Source organism: Sceloporus undulatus, chromosome 1 (genome assembly GCF_019175285.1).
Source record: "Sceloporus undulatus isolate JIND9_A2432 ecotype Alabama chromosome 1, SceUnd_v1.1, whole genome shotgun sequence".
NCBI classification, from domain to species: domain Eukaryota; kingdom Metazoa; phylum Chordata; class Lepidosauria; order Squamata; family Phrynosomatidae; genus Sceloporus; species Sceloporus undulatus.
In genome coordinates, this window is record NC_056522.1 from 109,617,269 (window position 1) to 109,636,327 (window position 19,059).

The 19,059-nt window shown below is 39.1% G+C and overlaps 1 protein-coding gene across 4 annotated transcripts in view; it reads left to right on the forward strand.

Annotated features, from left to right (window-relative positions):
* Positions 1-19,059, forward strand: part of CDK19 (cyclin dependent kinase 19) — a 132,832-nt gene that overhangs the window by 57,518 nt on the left and 56,255 nt on the right. For 3 of the 4 annotated variants that reach the window (XM_042446696.1, XM_042446694.1, XM_042446697.1), the window contains exons 3-4: positions 2,852-2,962; positions 11,781-11,921. In XM_042446696.1, the coding sequence (XP_042302630.1) occupies positions 2,852-2,962; positions 11,781-11,921 (252 nt within the window). The remainder of the gene's footprint in view (positions 1-2,851; positions 2,963-11,780; positions 11,922-19,059) is intronic. The other variant, XM_042446695.1, reaches the window with a different exon arrangement.

A 19,059-nucleotide genomic window follows, 5' to 3' on the forward strand; every position in this document is an offset into this window, starting at 1 on the left:
GGAAGCCACCAGCCAAAGGAGTGGCAAAAAGCCGCTCCTTGCTAGCAGCTCCTTTGGGACTGCTGTGGCAGCTCACTTCAGAACCAGGCCATCCCCAGGGGTTTGATTGTGGCTGGAGTGGCTAGAAGCTGTTCCAAGTGGCCCGTGTGCTTCCCCCCTTAGTATCCTTGCCTTGCCTTGCCTATTTTACTAAGTTCCCTTGCTCCTGATAGTGTTTGTTATTTTCTTCAGATAGTTCTGAAACAGAATAGCTCTAAATTGGTAAGGGAGTCAGCCAAGGCTGCATTGTATCACTCTACTTGTTCAACCTGTGTGCAGAAAATAACATATGAAGAGCAGGTTTTGACTTAGAAGATGGAGGGGTGAAGATAAAAGAAAGGAACATTAATGATCTAAGATATGCAGATGATGTGACATTACTAGCAGAGAACACCATAGACATGGAACAATTGCTAAGGAGGGTCAAGGAAGAAAGTGCAAATGCAGGCTTGCTACTGAACATAGTAGAATAGAAAGAGAGGAGGACTGCACTCCAGATGGCTAGAGTTAATTAAGGAAGACATGGGCATGAAACTACAAGATTTAGGCAGAACAGTTGAAAACAGAGGATCTTGGAGACATCTCATCCACAGAGTCACCATGAGTTGAGGTTGACTCGAGGGTACTTAATAACATCAAGAAGGGAGATTTTTTTTTTTTTTAAAAAGAAGCTCAAATTCTGTTTTTGAACTGTGTTCTGGGATCCCTGATAAAGGCTTTGCAGGCAACCAGACTTCCAGTTATAACCTGTAGGACCATTTTTGAATGATATTAAAGACTTCATTGTATTGCGGACTAAAGTGATTATTCATGTGATGAAGTACTAGGATAGCCTCTGCTTTATTTGAGTTTCAAAATAAAAAAAAATGGCTTTGTTCTCCTTAGGTTGAAATTAAGTAACATACTTTCTCTCCCTTTATTTCTTGTTCCTGATACTGCTCTAAATAAGAATGAATGACTGATGACTCTCCAGATGTTGGTGGAGTGAAATTCTCATCAGTTCTAACCAGTGTGGTCAAATTCTCCACTATCTGGAGAGCCAGTTGTTGTTCACTCCTGCTTTAAACCTATTTATTTCCCCCTTCACATGACACACTCTGTGCTGTGGAACTTCTTCTGTTGTGATTAATCTTAGAAGGATCCCCCTTCTTCCCAAATAGTTTCCCACTCCTTGTTTGATGAACCATATTTCTCATCTTTTCCTTCTGTTGCTCTGCTTTTGTTGGGAAAAGTCTACTGATCCATGAGTACAGATTGGTATGCTAATCTGTCATTTCTCCCTCCTCTGAAAAATTATGGTAGAGTAAAACTTGCATTACTCTTTCTTAATCTTTGTGAGTTTATTTCTCAACTTTGGCACAGTGCATAATCTGCAGAGTACGTGCCATGCCTCTGGAAAGGTTCCCAATGTTTTCTGATTTGTTGGATACACATGAGAGTTCGTGTGCATGTCTGAACAAGGATCTATAACATCACTTAATAATTTCTTCTTATTTCTTTTAAAGCAGCAGGCTGGTTGCTTTACATTCATTTTTGCCAAAACGGCTTTCAGCTTTTAGCATCTGATTTTTATTGATGCTGTTATACAAACTCTGTGCTTGGGGTCTAAAAAGAGGGGCTGATCCAAAGATCTATAAAATAAAGGAAAATAACCACCTGCACTATTCTACAACTTCTTAAAGAGTTAGCCAGTGTTGTAATAGGAAGGGTCTGTTGTAATTCTCATAGTTCTGCTTATGCAAGACATTACACAAACAGAATATCATATATAAACTTAGTTTTATTGTTCTCACACAACACACTGGTGCAAGGATTTCAATCTTCTGTAAGAAGAAGGGCACTCTTAGATGCAATCCACTGTAAGTGAATTGAGTTTATAATAGAAAAGTTTGTCTAACAGCAAGAGTGTTACCTTCTGTTGTTAAAAATGGCGAAACAAGTAAGAGGACATAGAAAAGCATAGAGATTCTGTAAAAATGTTCCCAGTTGACTTCTGTTCAAAATGGGAAATAGATTCAGTAAGTTTCAGGAAGACAGCCTTGATATTTTCTCACTGACTTATCAACACATATGTTTGCCCTATAATGTTACAGGGATAGAAAACCTCCAATCTATGGACTAGATTTGTCCCACGATATGTCTGCAACCACAAGCCTCACTCCCCCTTCTCAGATAGGGCTAATTTTATCTCCGTGACAAGATGTTGCCCACTGAAAATCTTTTTTCTCTGATTAGTGTAAATAGAATTTCCTGTCTCCCCCCAAAAAACATGATGATGTTTTTAATAAGTCTCCACTGGGGAAATAGTGTTGAGGAGGGTTTTGTATCTTTATCTATATGAGAATTTTTATATCTATGTGTACAAGCTGCAGATGGGATATGTATGGTTCCATGGCTCCACCCATCTATAAATGTAGCCCTGCTACTGGGATATGGATTGACTGCCCACCATCAATATGTCAGCATGGTTTTGCCTGAAGACAATTTAGCTTTTGAGTTAAGAAAAATTCGCCATACCTAAGATAGAGGAACTTTTTGCAAAAGCTAGAATTCTCTTGAAATCTCAAACCAAGTAATTGAAACTCAGACTGAATACCTTCCCCTGACACCAAGCTTCCTAACAAAGGCAGTAGAATTATAATCCTCTGTTGCTGATTACTGTCTCTAGGCACTGCCAATTTAAGAAGTGTTTCATTCATCTGCTGCAGTTGTCCTGACATGCATTAATAACATATATTACTATACAAATGAAATGAAAATGATCTATTTTTGAGGACAGAAATATTAATGGTCTTTGTCTCTTCACTTGCAGCTTTTGCGAGAACTGAAGCACCCTAATGTGATTGCATTGCAGAAGGTTTTCCTTTCTCATAGTGACAGAAAGGTGTGGCTGCTGTTTGATTATGCTGAACATGATTTGTGGGTAAGTTTTTACTTTAATAATAATGGTTTACATTTCCTGGTTGTTCAAAAGGGGGGCTCTAGAACTGTATACTAAGAAAAAACAACCACTCTTAATCCTGAAATCAGAATAAATTATAAATCTTTGCCCTTTTTAAGTGGTGGCTTCATTTATATAGCTGGAAAATAGAAACCTACCTTGCATGCCCCAGAGACTCATTTATTCAGTTGTGCTATGAAGGCTCCTTTCTCTGAGATTCATCCAGTCTATTTTTGTAAGTGAAAAATGCCAAAAAGTTTCCAGATTTCTTCTTTTCATTCATCAGGACTTGAAATCTCCCAAGCCAGCCTTTTTAAAAAATGAGAACTGAGATTACTGTGGCATTGCTCAGGTAGTTTGAATACACATTGGCCTTTTCTGCACTCTGTGATGTTTTCATGTGAATACAAATTTTGTGACATGCATGTAATACAAGAAGAAATCCCATTTTCCCCATTTTTGCTCTGGGATGAAGGGCCTGTTGCTAAAGAATAATTCCATTTTAAATCAACTCTTTTTTTGAAATGAAAAAGCTTCTTTCCTCTTCCCTTATGCAGCTGTTAATGCCAGTTTTGTCACTGTTTACCAGGTTTTTACTCTTGCTTCAATTATCATGACATATTGACACAACATGAGAGAAGATTGAGATTGGTGACTGGTATCCTCAGATTTTTTCCCTTGACTGGGACACATTTTAGCTTTTGGGAGTATGTGAGGAGACCGAGATCTGTAGACAGCATCTGGGAAAGGATTAAGTCCAGAGTTTGGAAAATATTGGGGTCATTCCCACTTGCAGTTTAAAGCACATCAAGATTTGTGCCAGCCCTGATACTTAAATCGAATTGAAAAAGCCCCTTTTTTCCATTATAATGGGGATTTTTTTCTTACCCCATTTAAACCGCTTCTGGTTTTGTCGTCCCCACTTGTGCCACTTTAAAATTGATGATGAACCTTCTAACTAAAAGATTATATGTACAGCGCTGTGTAAATTTACAGTGCTTTATAAATAAAGGTTAATAATAATAAATAATAATAATGAGGAGGAGGAGGAGGAGGATTGCCATTGCTACGGAGGGTAATCAGGGGGTCCTCCTTGGTCCTCCATGCCCCCTTTTCCCATCCAGGAGCCATTCCCCAGAAGGTCCTCCCTTGGGGGAAGCTCTCTTTCTGGCTGCATCCACACTGGAGAAATAACCCTGCTTGGCACCACTTTAACTGCCCTGGCTCAAGGCTATGGGATTCTGGAGCTGGAGTATGTTGTGGAGCCAAGTGCATGCCGGAGCAGAAGGATCCCAAAGGACTTGGGCTGTCACTGCCCCAGCGCTTGGGGGCTCCCCAATGGAGGAGGAGGCAGTGTCTGCTTCCAGCGCCCGGAGGCTAGTACGGCTGGTGGAAGGGACCCAGGAGGAGGAGGAGGACAGGGGACATAGTTGTTTTTTTTAAAAGTAAAATTAATTAAAATTCTCCTGGGGGGCATCCTCCATTTGGCCCCCGGGGGGAACATGGGGGATCCTGGGATGCTCTCCTCAGGGCTCTGGGAGGCTGGGGCTCTCCCAGGGAGCGGCAGACCCGGAGAGAGGCCCATGCCTGGCACAGGAGCCCCAACTGCCCTCCGGACCCCCAAGGAGTGTAGTTTCAAAATTGATTAATCTATCATTTAAAAAAAGTACAAAGGCAGCACTGACCGGGGGGGGGGGGGATGGTGGAGCTGTCAAAAACAGATAAGTGGTGGTAAACACTCCTCTGCTATTTTCCCCTCCCCTCAGAAATAATCGATTCTGAGCTGGCATTCCCACTTATTTGCCTCACTTCAGAATCGGTTCTTCCAAAAAGTACACTGCTCCCTCGGGTTACGAAAGTAATTCGTTCCGCGGCCGCTTTCGTAACCCGAAAAGCCTTCGTAAGCCGAAATCCCATAGGCGCTAATGGGGAAAAGCCGCGATTCCGTGTAAAATAGCGCCGAAACGCCACCAAAAATTTTTTTCGAACCCGAAAAAAACATTCGTAACCCGGAACAATTATTTCCAATGGGATTTTTTCGTATCCCGGAAATTTCGTAACCTGGGTTATTTCCCGAGGTACCACTGTACTGCAAAAAATGTACTATCAAGTAACCCTGGGTTATTTGTGCTTGCCCCGCTTCTTTCCTCCTGGAATCGATCCATTGAGGATCAGAAGTTGTTTCAAATGGGAATGAGAGTTGTTTGATTTGAATCCTGCTTCGCAGCAAACTGCAATGGGAATGGGCCAATTATTTTCTGGACTACAACTCCCCAAAGCCCCAAGCCAACATGGCCACTGGTGGTTGCTTTTCTGACCACTGACTTCCCAACTCCATCACTGTGATGCAATTTATGTGGGCCCAGAAGCTACTTTAATTAAAACAACAGAAGCTTCAAAAGATAACAGCACAAATTTTTGTAACTCATGTAGTTTGACGTCAAAACGTATTTTATAAATTCAGAGTTTGAAAGGCACTCTTCTGTGTAGTGTGGCAGATGTAGTAAAAAGAGCATTTTCAGATATTGTATTCAACCTGGGATGTTATATGTGCCATCATTTTGTATTCCTCAATTGTTGTATGTAGTACAAAAGTCAAACATTTGCTTTTAATCGTTTCATGATAGGTTACCTATGGAAATATTATTATATCTTCTGTGTTGCATGATCACTTGAAAATATACTGAATTGGTACTACACTAACATGAACATTAGATTTGCCTGTGACAAATTTCTGTATTGCTTACAATGATAAGGGTGATGAAAACCCATTATGAAAATCATGAGTAAGTTTACTGCTAAAGAAAATATATGCCCATAATGTTCAAAGTAAAAAAACACAAAAAACAAAAAACAAAAAAAACACACACACACCAAAAACTTGGATCAAAGTGATATACACTTGTGAGACCTCATGCTATTGCATGTACCATATAATTTAATTTGGTAGACTTGTTCTTACAGATTTACTAATTTGCACCCACTTACTTTTGAAGTTTTCCTCATCAAAGCTAATTATATAAAGAATGAATGTACACTTCATAGCTGAAAAATGTCATAGTTTCATTATGAATAACTTCATTTTATATTCATACATGCTCTACATCAATTGAGTTTGCTTGCTTTTTAAGAACAACCACAAAGCAATGTTTTGGTGGTAAAATAAATATGTTTAAATATCCAGTTTTCAGATCTTGCTCTTCTAATACTGCTTGCACTGTTTAAAAGATGCCATATGACCAACATTTTTTTTGGGAGGGGGCTGCTTGTTGGCTGCCTATTGTGTAGTCTTAATGCAAGTTGCATTTATTTAACTATTTATTATATGTGTTGTCTAGTTTTTTGTGTCTCTTTCCATGCAATACACCATAACCTTATTAATCTCCTAGGCTGTGTCGTCACCAACAGATTTCATATAAACACTTTCAGTATTTGCATGCATTTGTCCTTTGAATTGTTTGTGTTGCACTTCTTGATTTTCTTTAATTAAATATGCATCTCATTAAAGAGGTACAAGCATTTTTGTACACTTGTCACAGACTAATGCTTTGTTGCAATGTTGAGCTGCATCCACACTGCAGAATTAATGCTGACTCAGTGCTATGGAATTTTGGGGTTTGTAGTTTTGTGAGACATTTAGCCTTCTCTGTCAGAGAACCCTGGTGCCACAACAAACTACAAATCCCAGGATTCTATAGAATGGAGCCATGACAGTTAAAGCAGTGTCAAACTGCATTAATTCTGTGGTGTGGCAGCAGCCCTGGAGAGATAATTTGGCATGATATAATCACATGCTTTTCCACAAATGTGTGTAACACAGACTGTGTGGATGGGGCCATTGCATTGCTTCCTTTACTCGTAAACGTTTTCTCTTTCTTGGCAATGTGAATTTTTTTTTTGGTGGAAAAGCAGTCACATAATTGGACCTGCCTCCTTGGTTGCTTTATCTATATGTACCTGGATCAGCATTGGACTGCTCTGCATAAAGAACATCCTTTACTAGTGAACAATATAAATTGGCACAGAATGTTATGCTATGCTCCTTGCTGTCCCCTACTGTAGCCCGTCAGCTTCACCAGTATAGCCTTTCTTGTCCTTTTTATTTGGCATGGTACCACCTAATAATCTGGATTCCAGAATCTGGCAACTCCCAAGATCCTAGATCCAGTGACTTTGTTATCCTTCTATCCCTCCCATCTCTATCCCTGCCCTCACAGTATGAAATATTTGAAGGTCTATAGGGAAATAGGTGCAGTTGCACATGTCCAGCTTTTAGGAACCATGCTGTTCTAGAAAGGGGGAGTTCAGGGTTATGGGGGAAATTTGGGGCTAATGAAAGACTTAATTGATGAAATGAAGTGTGAAAAGAATGTTGCTGTAGGCATAGCCCTAAACATTTTTATACCATCTAGGTTTTTGAGCCCTGGAAGCTTTTCTGAAAAATGTTTGTTTCATTCGGAGTTTCTAAAAGTGGGCGATGGCCAAAACTTTATCCCCTACCTTTTGAATAACACCCCTTTGTTATTTATCCTAAAACATCCATCCATTCTTACCCATTGTGTTTTTGCTCACTCCCAACTTTGTCTTTTTCCATGCTGCCTCTTATACTTGGAACAGCCTCCCAATCAACGTATGTAAAGTTCCTTCACTCTCCTCCTTCAAAAACCAGCTTTAAAATCCACATGTTTCGGGACACATTTCGTTTATGAAGACAACTTACATTCTTAGTGTAATACTGCCTTGCATGTTCTGTGCTAAAAATTGTGTGTATCAATTGATGATTTCAGGATGGAGAAAATGATAGTCTCGGCTATTTTGTACAGGTCATACTGGCAGCCGGCATAGTTGCATTTGGAATAATGGACTATTAATTTAGAAGCCCAGGTTTAAATCTCTAATCAACTACAAAATCTCAGTGGTTAATTTTGGGTTAGTCAGCATTTCTTAACTTCAACCTCACAAGGAGGAGGAGAACCATGTATGCCGCTCTAAGCTTCTTGGCAAAAAGGCAGGATATCGATGTGACATACTTATTTGTATAACAAATTAAAGCAGTCATAAATCAGGTGAGGTATATAAATGTTCTAATCCAGTGCAAAGGCGAGATAAAGTTGGGCTCATAAATTTTACCAGGAGTAAATAATAAAAAATGTAAATATTTTAGGGTTGAATCCATCAATAGATAAGGTCCCTTGCTCAGTTAGGCTCTCCTGACTCCTTTCTATACAGCAGCCCCCAAAGCCAGCGTTGAGGGTCAAAGACCTCTCTGATACAGCATAAGGTAGGGGGCAGTGGGCTCAAGCTGGATAGAGAAATCAGGAGAATATGGCTGATTTATGCAAGCAGGCATTCTTGTCTGTGCCTCCATTCAAGCCAATAGGGCTTGAGTATGCAAAATATATCCATGCCAAAGCCCAAGTTGTGCTTTGATACAAATTGGGAAAGAGGAGGGTCTGGGGACCGCAGTAGGGAGGAAGAATCCCTCCCCACTGCAGGTTCATATAGGAAGAGATGATCCTTCAGATATCTGGGATCCAAGCTGTTTAGAGCTGTATAGGTCATAAACAATACTTTGAATTGTGCCCAGAAATGAACCAACAGTCAGTGGCTCAGTGATAATAAGAGAGTCATATAGTCCCTGTAACCAACTCCTGTTAACAAACTGGATGCATCTCTTTGCAGTAGCTGAAGTTTCCAAACATTCCTTAAATGTAGCCCCACACAGAGCACATTATAGTAATCAAGCAGTAGTTTGAGCATTGAACTATGACAACTATGGAGATTAGGATTTGTTTCCCGGCTATGAAACCCACTGGATGACCTTGGGCAAGTCACACACTCATAGCCTCAGAGGATGGCAATGTCAAAGCCCCTCAGAACAAATCCTGCCAAGAAAACCCCATGATAGGATCACCATAAGTCAGAAACAACTTGAAGGCACACAACACATGCACAGACACACAGGATGTAAGTAAAACATTTATCATTGTGGCCAAGTCAGATAGCCAAAGAACAATTGTAGTTGGCATACTAGTTTTAATTGTGTTCAGTCTTCCCTCCATTCTTGTCAACTTGGGAATCCACATCCCTTGAATGTCCGCAGGAGGTGAACGGAGGGGTTAAAATGGGACGCGGAATGGATCCCTGCGAAATCTGAGAGGGACTGTATATGCACTGCTAAATCACTCCTGAAACCTGAGAATCCCAAGTTCAGTGTTGAGTGTAGAAATACCCTCAGACTGTAAATCTTGAGTTTTCAGAGGGAGTGTTCAGCGTAGGCTAAGGTTCAGTTCCTATTTCCTAATCTGCCTAATCAGGAACACCACTTGTTATGTCTGGATTAAACTTCAGTTTGTTCACTCTCAACCAGTTCTTGGGCTGAGATGGAAAGGAGAGATAGAATGTGCTACTGAAAGTATGGAAGCCATCACATTTGATTTGGTGGTATCCTGCCTGTAATATTAATAAATTCTGTCACATTTTCTTTCAGGAAATAAATATTTCTACAGTTTTTAAATGGATACGAAGACAGCAATATTTTAATAATTTTTTTTCAAGAAACAAGACTAGGAAGTCACTCACTGGGAGACATTTAAGCAGTGTATACATGTATTAACTGTTTTTCTATCTTTATGATGATTGCATACTAGAGGAAATGAAGAAAAACTTAATTAGGCATATTTTGAATTATCAATACTGTGATCTATATTTTCTTGGTACTTAAGGTTTTCTGGTCTACTGAACAGGTTACATGAATACTAAGTCCTTAATTCATATTTTAAACTAAGGGACATTCTGTGCTGAGCACTTACCAGGCTAAAAACAGATTTAATAAGTAGTCCTATGTTTTGAAGCTATTCAAAAGAATTATGATTGGTTTAAGATAGTAGTGCAGAAATGCAGTACAGTGTTACCCCGGGATACGAATGCGCCGCCTTACGAAATTTCCGGGTTACGAAAAAATCCAATTGAAAAAAACTGTTCTGGGTTACGAAGGTTATTTCGGGTTACGAAAAATTTTTTGGTGCTTTTCGGCGCTTTTTCGCACCAAATCGCGGCTTTTCCCCATTAGCGCCTATGGGGTTTCAGCTTGCGAAAGCCTTTCGGGTTACGAAAGCGGCGGCGGAACGAATTATTTTCATAACCCGGGGTAACACTGTATATTGCTTAGAGATTCCCTCCCAGGATTCCTCTCCTTCATAGTCTCTTTCTCATGAAAAGTGTGCAATTATGGTTCACTCTTTAATAGTCATTTCTGCTACTTAAACACTAAATGTGAGGGATGTGGAAAATTTACTTTCTTGCTCTAAAACCCCCAGACTCCCTCAGCCATATCATGGCCATAGTGCTGGAGGATTCTGTGAGCTATAGGCCAAAAAGTAGCTTTTCCAAATACGAGTTCATGCCTTTCCCCCTGAAAAATCATATTCCTAATCCTAAATAAACAGAATTCTGAGTAGGCTTCTCTAAGTCTAGTGCAAATGTAATGATGACTCCTTGAAAATAATTGTTTGCAAGTCAGACTCAAATTGGCACTTTATTTCCTGTATCTTATTCTTTCTTTGGCACAAATTTTACTGTCCATTTTCTTGTTAGGTTTAATACGTGTTTCGTTGTTGTTGTATAGGTTATGGATAGTCACCAGAATAATTTAAAAAGTCTGCAGACCTTGGTTAAGAGAAAAGATGGTTGACCTTGGTGCATATACAGTATAATTCATATCCTTGAATGAAAACTGACAAAAGAAGGATGGATTTCTGTGGCAGATAGGAAAAAGAAGGGCACCAACTGGTTATTCCTGTGACCTGTTCTTATTGTGCCATGAGGCTTCTAGTGTGTATGGACTGGAGCTCAGTGATTAGAGAAAGACGCTTTGGGCATGACTAGACTTTCCTCTCTTTAACATTCCATGTATTACAAGGTTTGAGGCTAATCCATAACAATCTGTGGCTCAGATTCAGTCTCCTTTTTCTGTTGGAGTTGGATGATGCCAACAAAGTAAATTCTGCCCTAGATCTCCAGGAATATCATGCTTTATTATCTCTCATCCCAGATTGCTCTTTAATTTTCTGCCTTACCAAAAAGAGTCTCCTTCCTTAGAAACCAAACTTCAGTTTGGAAGGAAACCTTTAAAAATCTATTAAATGCAGAGTAGCTATAGAGAAGGAAGTCTGGATTGAGCTAAAGGTGAAATTATTTCATTTATTACTAGCACCTGTCTCAGCCCACATGTATGTTCCTATTTTCCTCATTATCTATAATTTTTCAATGCTCCCTAATAACTGATAAATAATCAAGCAGAGAATTCCAAATCTTTCTCCCCCTACACTCAAGATGTAATGTAAACAAAACCACACGTACACATTTGTCAAGTTTGGATATTAGATTTAAGTTGAAGTCCTTGGAATTCTTAAGCACAGCTCTTCAGACTCCATTACTTCTAGTAAAGAAAAAAGAGAAGAAAGGAATAAAAGGGGGAGAGAGGGAGACTAATGCCAAATTATTATGAAATTCCTTAAAGCTGTGGGGCAATTGCATGGAAATTGGAAAACTGTCAGTAAGAAGCAAATCTTAACGTGAAATCCATTACAGACCAAGCAGTTTCATAGTCATGTACATTGAAAGTTCAATGTCCTTTGGTTATTTTTCAAAAAGATTACTTTAAAAAGCATTTTAAAAAGAACATATTGCCTGCCATTTTAGATTCCAAAACTAAAAGGCATTTAATTCTTACAGTACCATTGTGTGAGAACTTTATTTTTACAAGATACTTTCATGTCTGTGCTCTTTTTATTTCCAGCATATTATCAAGTTCCACCGTGCCTCAAAAGCAAACAAAAAACCCATGCAGTTGCCAAGATCCATGGTCAAATCACTACTTTATCAGATTCTTGATGGAATCCATTATCTCCATGCAAACTGGGTGCTTCACAGAGACTTAGTAAGTGCTTTGACTTTTAATTGTTTAAATAGTTTGGATTATATTTGAGTTTTAGGGAAGTTGAATTAAAGTACAAAATTCATCTTGTGAATTGCTTAATCCCTTTCTGTTGTTGATAACTACTCTTTAAGAGTTTTAAAGGTGAAAGTAAATTTTGTGTTGCCATTCTTTTTTAAAACTTCTGCATAGATCAGATATCCCTATCCAGTAAACAGAGACAGATACATATTATAAATAGTCAGTTACCACTTTGTACTGAAAGAGAAGGTAGCCAATGTGATGACCAATGTGTGTGTTTTTAATAGTGAGTTGCTGTTTTTCTGGAATTTCCCCTTAAGATGGGAAATCATTTCTTAGAAGCACACAAACTGGTCTTGTAATTCTGTCACCAGTTTAAATGACCTTTGAATAATGTCAAGAAAACAGTATAAGAAACAGTGTCTGCTACAAGATGACAGATGCACCCACATCATTGTAAGATTAATAGTTATGGTAGCTACTTTTCCATGGAAGTAAAACAAGAGGCAGATATATGCAAGATGCAGGCTGCGTGCTCCTAGGTCCTTTTTGTAAAGTGCAAGTGCTCCCTAAAATTTAAATATTTTTAAAAAACTGATATTCCCGTTTCTTGGCAAAATACAGCAGCTAACCACTAAATGTAATCTATTGAGAAAGGAATAATGTTGTGCTGAATCCACACTGCAGAAATAATCCAGTTTATTCATAAAGTAGAATCACAGAATCGTAGAGTTGGAAGAGACCACAAGGGCCATCCAGTCCAACCCCCTGCCATGCAGGAAATCTCAATCAAAGCATACCCGACAGATGGCCATCCAGCCTCTGTTTGAAGACTTCCAAGGAAGGAGACTCCACTACACTCCGAGGGAGTTTGTTCCACTGTCGAACAGCCCTTACTGTCAGGAAGTTCCTCCTAATGTTGAGGTGGAATCTCTTTTCCTGCAGCTTGCATCCGTTGTTCTGAGTCCTGTTCTCTGGAGCAGCAGAAAACCAGCTTGCTCCCTCCTCAATATGATATCCCTTCAAATATTTAAACAGGGATATCATATCACCTCTTAACCTTCTCTGCTCCAGGCTAAACATCCCCAGCTCATAGGGCATGGTTTCCAGACACTTCACCATTTAAGTCGCCTTCCTTTGGACAAGCTCCAGTTTCTCAATGTCCTTTTTGAGTTGTGGTGCCCAGAACTGGACACAGTATTCCAGGTGGGGACTGACCAAAGCAGAATATAGTGGCACTATTACTTCTCTTGATCTAGATGCTATACTTTTATTGATGCAGCCTAAAATTACATTGGCCTTTTTAGCTGCCACATCACACTGTTGACTCATGTTCAACTTATGGTCTACTTGGACTCTTAGATCCCTTTCACATGTAGTCTTGTTCAGCCAGGTGTCACCCATCCTATATCTGTGCATTTTATTTTTCTGCCCTAAGCGCAGTACCATACATTTCTCCGTGTTGAATTTCGTTTTGTTAGCTTTGGCCCAGCTTTCTAGTCTATCCAGGTCATTTTGAATTTTGATCCTGTCCTCTGGAGTATTAGCTATTTCTCCTAATTTGGTGTCATCTGCAAATTTGATGAGTATGCCCTCAATTCTGTCATCCAAGTCATTGATAAAGATGTTGAATAGCACTGGGCCCAGGACAGAGCCTTGTGGGACCCCACTGGTCACTTCTCTTCAGGATGAAAAGGAGCCATTGTTGAGCACCCTTTGGGTTCGGCCAGTCAACCAATTACTAATCCATGTAACAGTTATCTTGTGTAGCCCACGTTTTACAAGCTTGTTTGCAAGAATGTCATGGGAAACCTTGTCAAAATCCTTACTGAAATCAAGATATACTACATCCACAGCATTCCGTTCATCTACCAAGCTGGTAATTTTATCAAAGAAAGATATCAGATTTGTCTGGCATGACTTGTTTCTCTGAAATCCACGTTGACTTATTGTGATTATGGAATTGCCAGCTAGATGTTGACAGACTCTCTGTTTAATGATCTGCTCTAGAATCTTTCCTGGTATTGATGTCAGCCTAACTGGACGATAATTGTTGGGATCCTCTTTTTTCCCCTTTTTGAAGATGGGGATAAACCATAGCAGTTAATCCATTTTAACTGTCATAGTTCAATGCTTTGGAATCCTGGGATTTGTCATTTATTGTGACCCCAGAACTCTCTGATAAAGATAACTATCTCACAAAACTACAGATCCGAGAATTCCATACCATTGAACCATGACAGTTAAAGTGATGTCATATTGCATTATTTCTGCATTGCAGATGCAGCCTAAGATCATTCAAGACAATTCTTGTATCTTTATGGTTCACTGATAAAATAAATATAAATGTATATATAGTTAATTAAGAATCAACATGAATTTGACCTAAACAGTTAGGAAATCAAAATAGTTAAAGAGTTCCTGTACCTTGGATCAAACATTGATCAGAATGGAGACTGCAGCCAAGAAATCAGAAGAAGACTAGGAATGGGAAGGGCACTCATGAAGGAACTAGACAATATTTTGAAGTGTAAAGATATACCACTGAGCTCTAAGATTAGAGTAGTCCAAGCCATCATATTCTCCAACACCATGTGATGTGAGAGCTGGATAGTGAAAAAACCTGATAAGAAGAAAATTAACTGACTTGAGATGTGGTGCTGGAGAATAGTGCTAAGGATACTGTGGGTAGCCTAGAAACCAAGATGATCAAATTGAGGTGGTTTTACTTTGGCCACATCATGAGAAGGCATTACTCATTAGAAAAGACAATAATGTTCGGATAAGTATAAGATGGTAGAAACAGAGGAAGACCACATGCCAGATGGATAGATTCAATCAGGGAGGTTAACAGGAATTTTTCAGGACCTAAACAGAACAGTGGAGGACAAGGGTATCTTGAAGATGCCTCATTTACAGGGTTCTCATATTCTCATGAACTGAGGTTGACTTGAAGGCAGTTAACAACAAATTACAAATCTCCAGTAGTCTTACATTCAAAGTCCCTGCAATGTCTTTCTGCCTAGAGGGTTTTGCATGAAAGCCTCTTTGATTATCTTGTGTTTGTCCATGAAATTAAGGTTTTAGATTTATTGTGTAACTTAAAAGTTGAATATAGTTCTGCATTTTATTACCTTTGTATATTGACTAACTTTCTTGTAGAGCCACCCCATCACATGAGTTCTCTGGGTGGATCACAAAACAAATTTATCCCCTAGTCATAGCCACATTTATATGGGTCTAGTTCCTATTTTCAATCAATTACACTCTTCATATTACAGTCAGCCCCCATATCTGTGGGAGTTCTATTTCAGATCCCCCCCCACCCCGGATGCCAAAAACTGCGGGACCTCAAGTCCCACTGCATGTCATGCAGCAGCTGCACTGATATAGCTGCATGCCCACACTGCCATTAGGGACAATGGGGCTGGACCATCGTGGATGCTCAAATCTGCAGATGACAAGTCCGCAGTAGGGGTGGGTGGACTGTACTTACAAGTGTCCTACTAATATAATAACATTTAGAAGACTAACTACTGGTAAAGAAGGACAGCCTGAAGGAACTTGGAATGTTTAGAGAAAAGAAGATTGACGCAAGAGAACATGTTGACAGTTTTATGTTTTCAAAAGAGTGACAGCAATGGGAAGGACTGTTTATCTTACTCCCTAAAAATAGGGCTCCATGCAGTGATTAAGTGTGCTTTTCCAACTATGACTACTAAGACTTATATTAGAAAACCTGTGAAGTGGCCTTGGCTATGAAGCAATGTAACATGTCATAGGTCTGAACAGACAGGCCAAAATAAAGCTGCTTCGGGTCACTTTGGAAGTATGCTATTTAAATGACACAGGCATCTTAAGAGTCCAGAAATTGTGCCAAAGCTGCGCTTCTGTCCTTAGGACTGGAGCGTGGCTTTAGCGTGGCTTCCAGCCTCCAGCATAATGTAAAAAGCATACCTCCAAAGTGATCTGAAGCAGCATTATTTTGGCCTGTCTGTTCGGGCCCATAAAAGACTTATTGTAGGTCAAAACTGACAGGGGTGGCAAATTGTAGCCCAAAACTGCTACATCATTTGCAAGGATCCTAGAAGAATGCTTTTCTGAATGGATTCGTTTTAGGGTTGTCTTAAGCTACTTTTTCCACTTTGCCTATCTGTTATTGCTTATAAAGTTCCACAGAGATATTTCATGATATATACTTTTACTTGGGGGTGATGAATGAAATACCTATATTTGGGTGGAGCTGTAGTTAATTTACGGAACATTTGCTTTGTATGTGTTGGATCTTAGATTCTGTTCCTTCAGTGTCCATTTAAAAAGAATTTGCATATGTGGTTGGAGACATCTGTCTGAGGCCTTGTAAGTTGGCTGTTGGTCAGATTTAATAAAACTGGGCTAGCTAGACCAATGCTCTGATTTATTGTAAGAGCAACTGCCAGAGTTTTGGGGGAAATATTTCTTTTTTACTGTAGCTCCTAGAATTCCTGCTGGGGAATTTGAGGAGTTGTAGTCCAAAAAAGTAACTTTCCCAAGCTTTGGCATCTTCACATATGCTGTAGTTAGATAGGACTGGGTCTTGTTTCATTAAATCTATTTAAGAGTATTTGCAACAGAGCCCTGAGTAAAAGACTCACAGCAGGGGCCAGTTTCAGATTGTTTTTGGTCTAGCTCTAGGTCCTGAAGAGAGACAAAGGCCAGCAAGATGATGTGGGAAATGAAAAGTTTGTTTGACTTAGGTATTTTTGGCACTTAGGCCTAGTTGGCACTTTTGTTGTTGCGTGCCTTCAAGTCATTTCTAGCCTATGGCAACCCCAAGGTGAACCTATCACAGGGGTTTCTTGGCAAGGTTCGTTCAGAAGAGGTTTGCTATTGCCTTCCCCTGAGGCCGAGAGAGTGTGACTTGCCCAAGGTCACCCAGTGGGTTTCCATGGCAAAGCCAGGATTCAAACCTTGGTCTCCAAAATGCTAGTCCAACGCTCAAACCATGATGCCACTCTGGCTCTCGAGTTGGCACTTTAGTGTTAGCCATTTTTTTCTTGCTAAGTAATAAAAAAATACAGATATGCTATTATGTAAAGTAGCCATCTCAGCCTATTGGTTCAGAGGTTTAGAGCAACACTGTTCCTCCATGGAGATTTCTCACTGAATAACTGTCAAGATACATAGAAGCTGCCAGGGAAAGCTGGACCTTCATCTCAGCTGGTAGATGATATTCTAGTGTAATCTAGATGTTATTGTGGTTTTATGCTTGTAATCCCACTTCGATCCATTGGGAGAGCGGGAAATAGAAATAAAAATTATTATTATTATTATTGTTATTATTATTATTATTATTATTATATGTGTGCTCTACTACTTTGTTTTTCTTTCTTTATTAAAGCGTTTTAAAACCACCCTTCATCCTTGCCAGGGGAATGTAACAATATGTTTAAATTGTAAAATATAATTTAAACAATAAAACTCCAAAACATGTTGTCAAAAAGAAAGAGTGAAAGAAAGAAAATGAACCAATGGAATCAAACCCAACCCTAGGTTAAATCAGCCCATTAAAATGTTCTAGGAAACAAAAAAGTTTTAGCTAGTGCTGAAACAACAGCAGTATTGCTGCTGTTGAAATGGTCATGAGTAATGTGTTCCATAGATGGATCCTCACAATTGAGAAGGGTTTCTCTTTTATTGGCACATAGTTTATCTGAAATAATTGGACAAAAGCCTACCCTGATCATCTTATGTCACAGACATGCCGGTGAAAGGAGAGATTCATACAGATAATTAGGAACAGAAACTTACCATATATACTTGTCTATAAGTCTAAAAAATTATGCCCCAAAATCCACCCCACAGTCCCACGTTGACCTATGTATGGGTCAGTGTGGTAATGTGGTAGCAGGTCTTTCAGATTTCCCCATATGATGGGAAGATAGTTCTTTTTCTCTTGCGCCAAGCAGAAAGAGTCCTGAGTGATTAATTGCATGTAAAGAACAGAGACCCTCTCCCACCCATGCTTGCCGTCACTGTCTGAGTGAAGGCTGAAATCAAAGTTGAAACTAACAGGCCCAATTAGAGTCTCTCTTGCTGTATGCACACATACACATACTGAAGGATCCTCCAAGTTTTACCCTCAAGTCATGGAAAAATCCATAATTGGCCCCAAAACCTGACCTCGATTTATATATGAGTTCGATTTATAGTTGAGTAAATACGGTAAATGAACTCACAGACCCATCTGAAATAACGGTTAAAGTGTTCTATTGGGATTTGGCTCCACTGAACCATGAAATTATTTAGATGACTTTAAATCAGTCACATTCTCTCAGTCTAACCAATCACACTCTTTCACAGAATTTTGTGAAGATAAGGAAGGGAGGAGGAGATTCACATATTTTGACCTAATTGGTGGAAATTAGGATTTAAATGTCACTAATAATAATAATAATAATAATAATAATAACAACACTTTTATTTCTATCCCGCTTTTTGTCGAGGCAATCAAAGCGGTGTACAAAGATTAAAATACTTCAATATAGACATAATATCTCCCCCTCTTAAAAAGGATTAATCAGCATAAGGGTAAAATTCAACAATTAAAATCAAAACTATAACCAATACCGATACTCGATAACCATTAAATTAATAATTAATCTCCATCATAGAAAGAAAGTAGCATAAAGAAAAAGTTATTGTTGAGACAGTGCTGGGATAAATGAGTGTGATTATATTTTTTCTTTTAAGGCCTACAGTTGGCCCTCCTTATCCATGGATTCTGTACCCATGGATTAAACCATCCATGTCTTGAAAATATTTTTTTAAAAATCTCCAAAAAACTAAACCTTGATTTTGCCATTTTATATAAGGGGCACCATTTTACTATCGAATTGTATCTAATGGAAATTGAGCATCCACTAATTTTGGTATCTATGGGGTTCCTGAAACCAAACCCCAGCGGATACCAAGGGCCCTTGATTTCAGTTGATCTTAATGTTTTTGAGCCATGGTTCCCTTTGAGAATCTAATGAAAGCTAAAGAATCCCTTTTCAGAAAAGTTCACTTACACACTTTTTAAAGAAGAACACAAAGGGAATGAAAGAAATGTCTTTTGGAGGTTGCTTCACACAGTTCA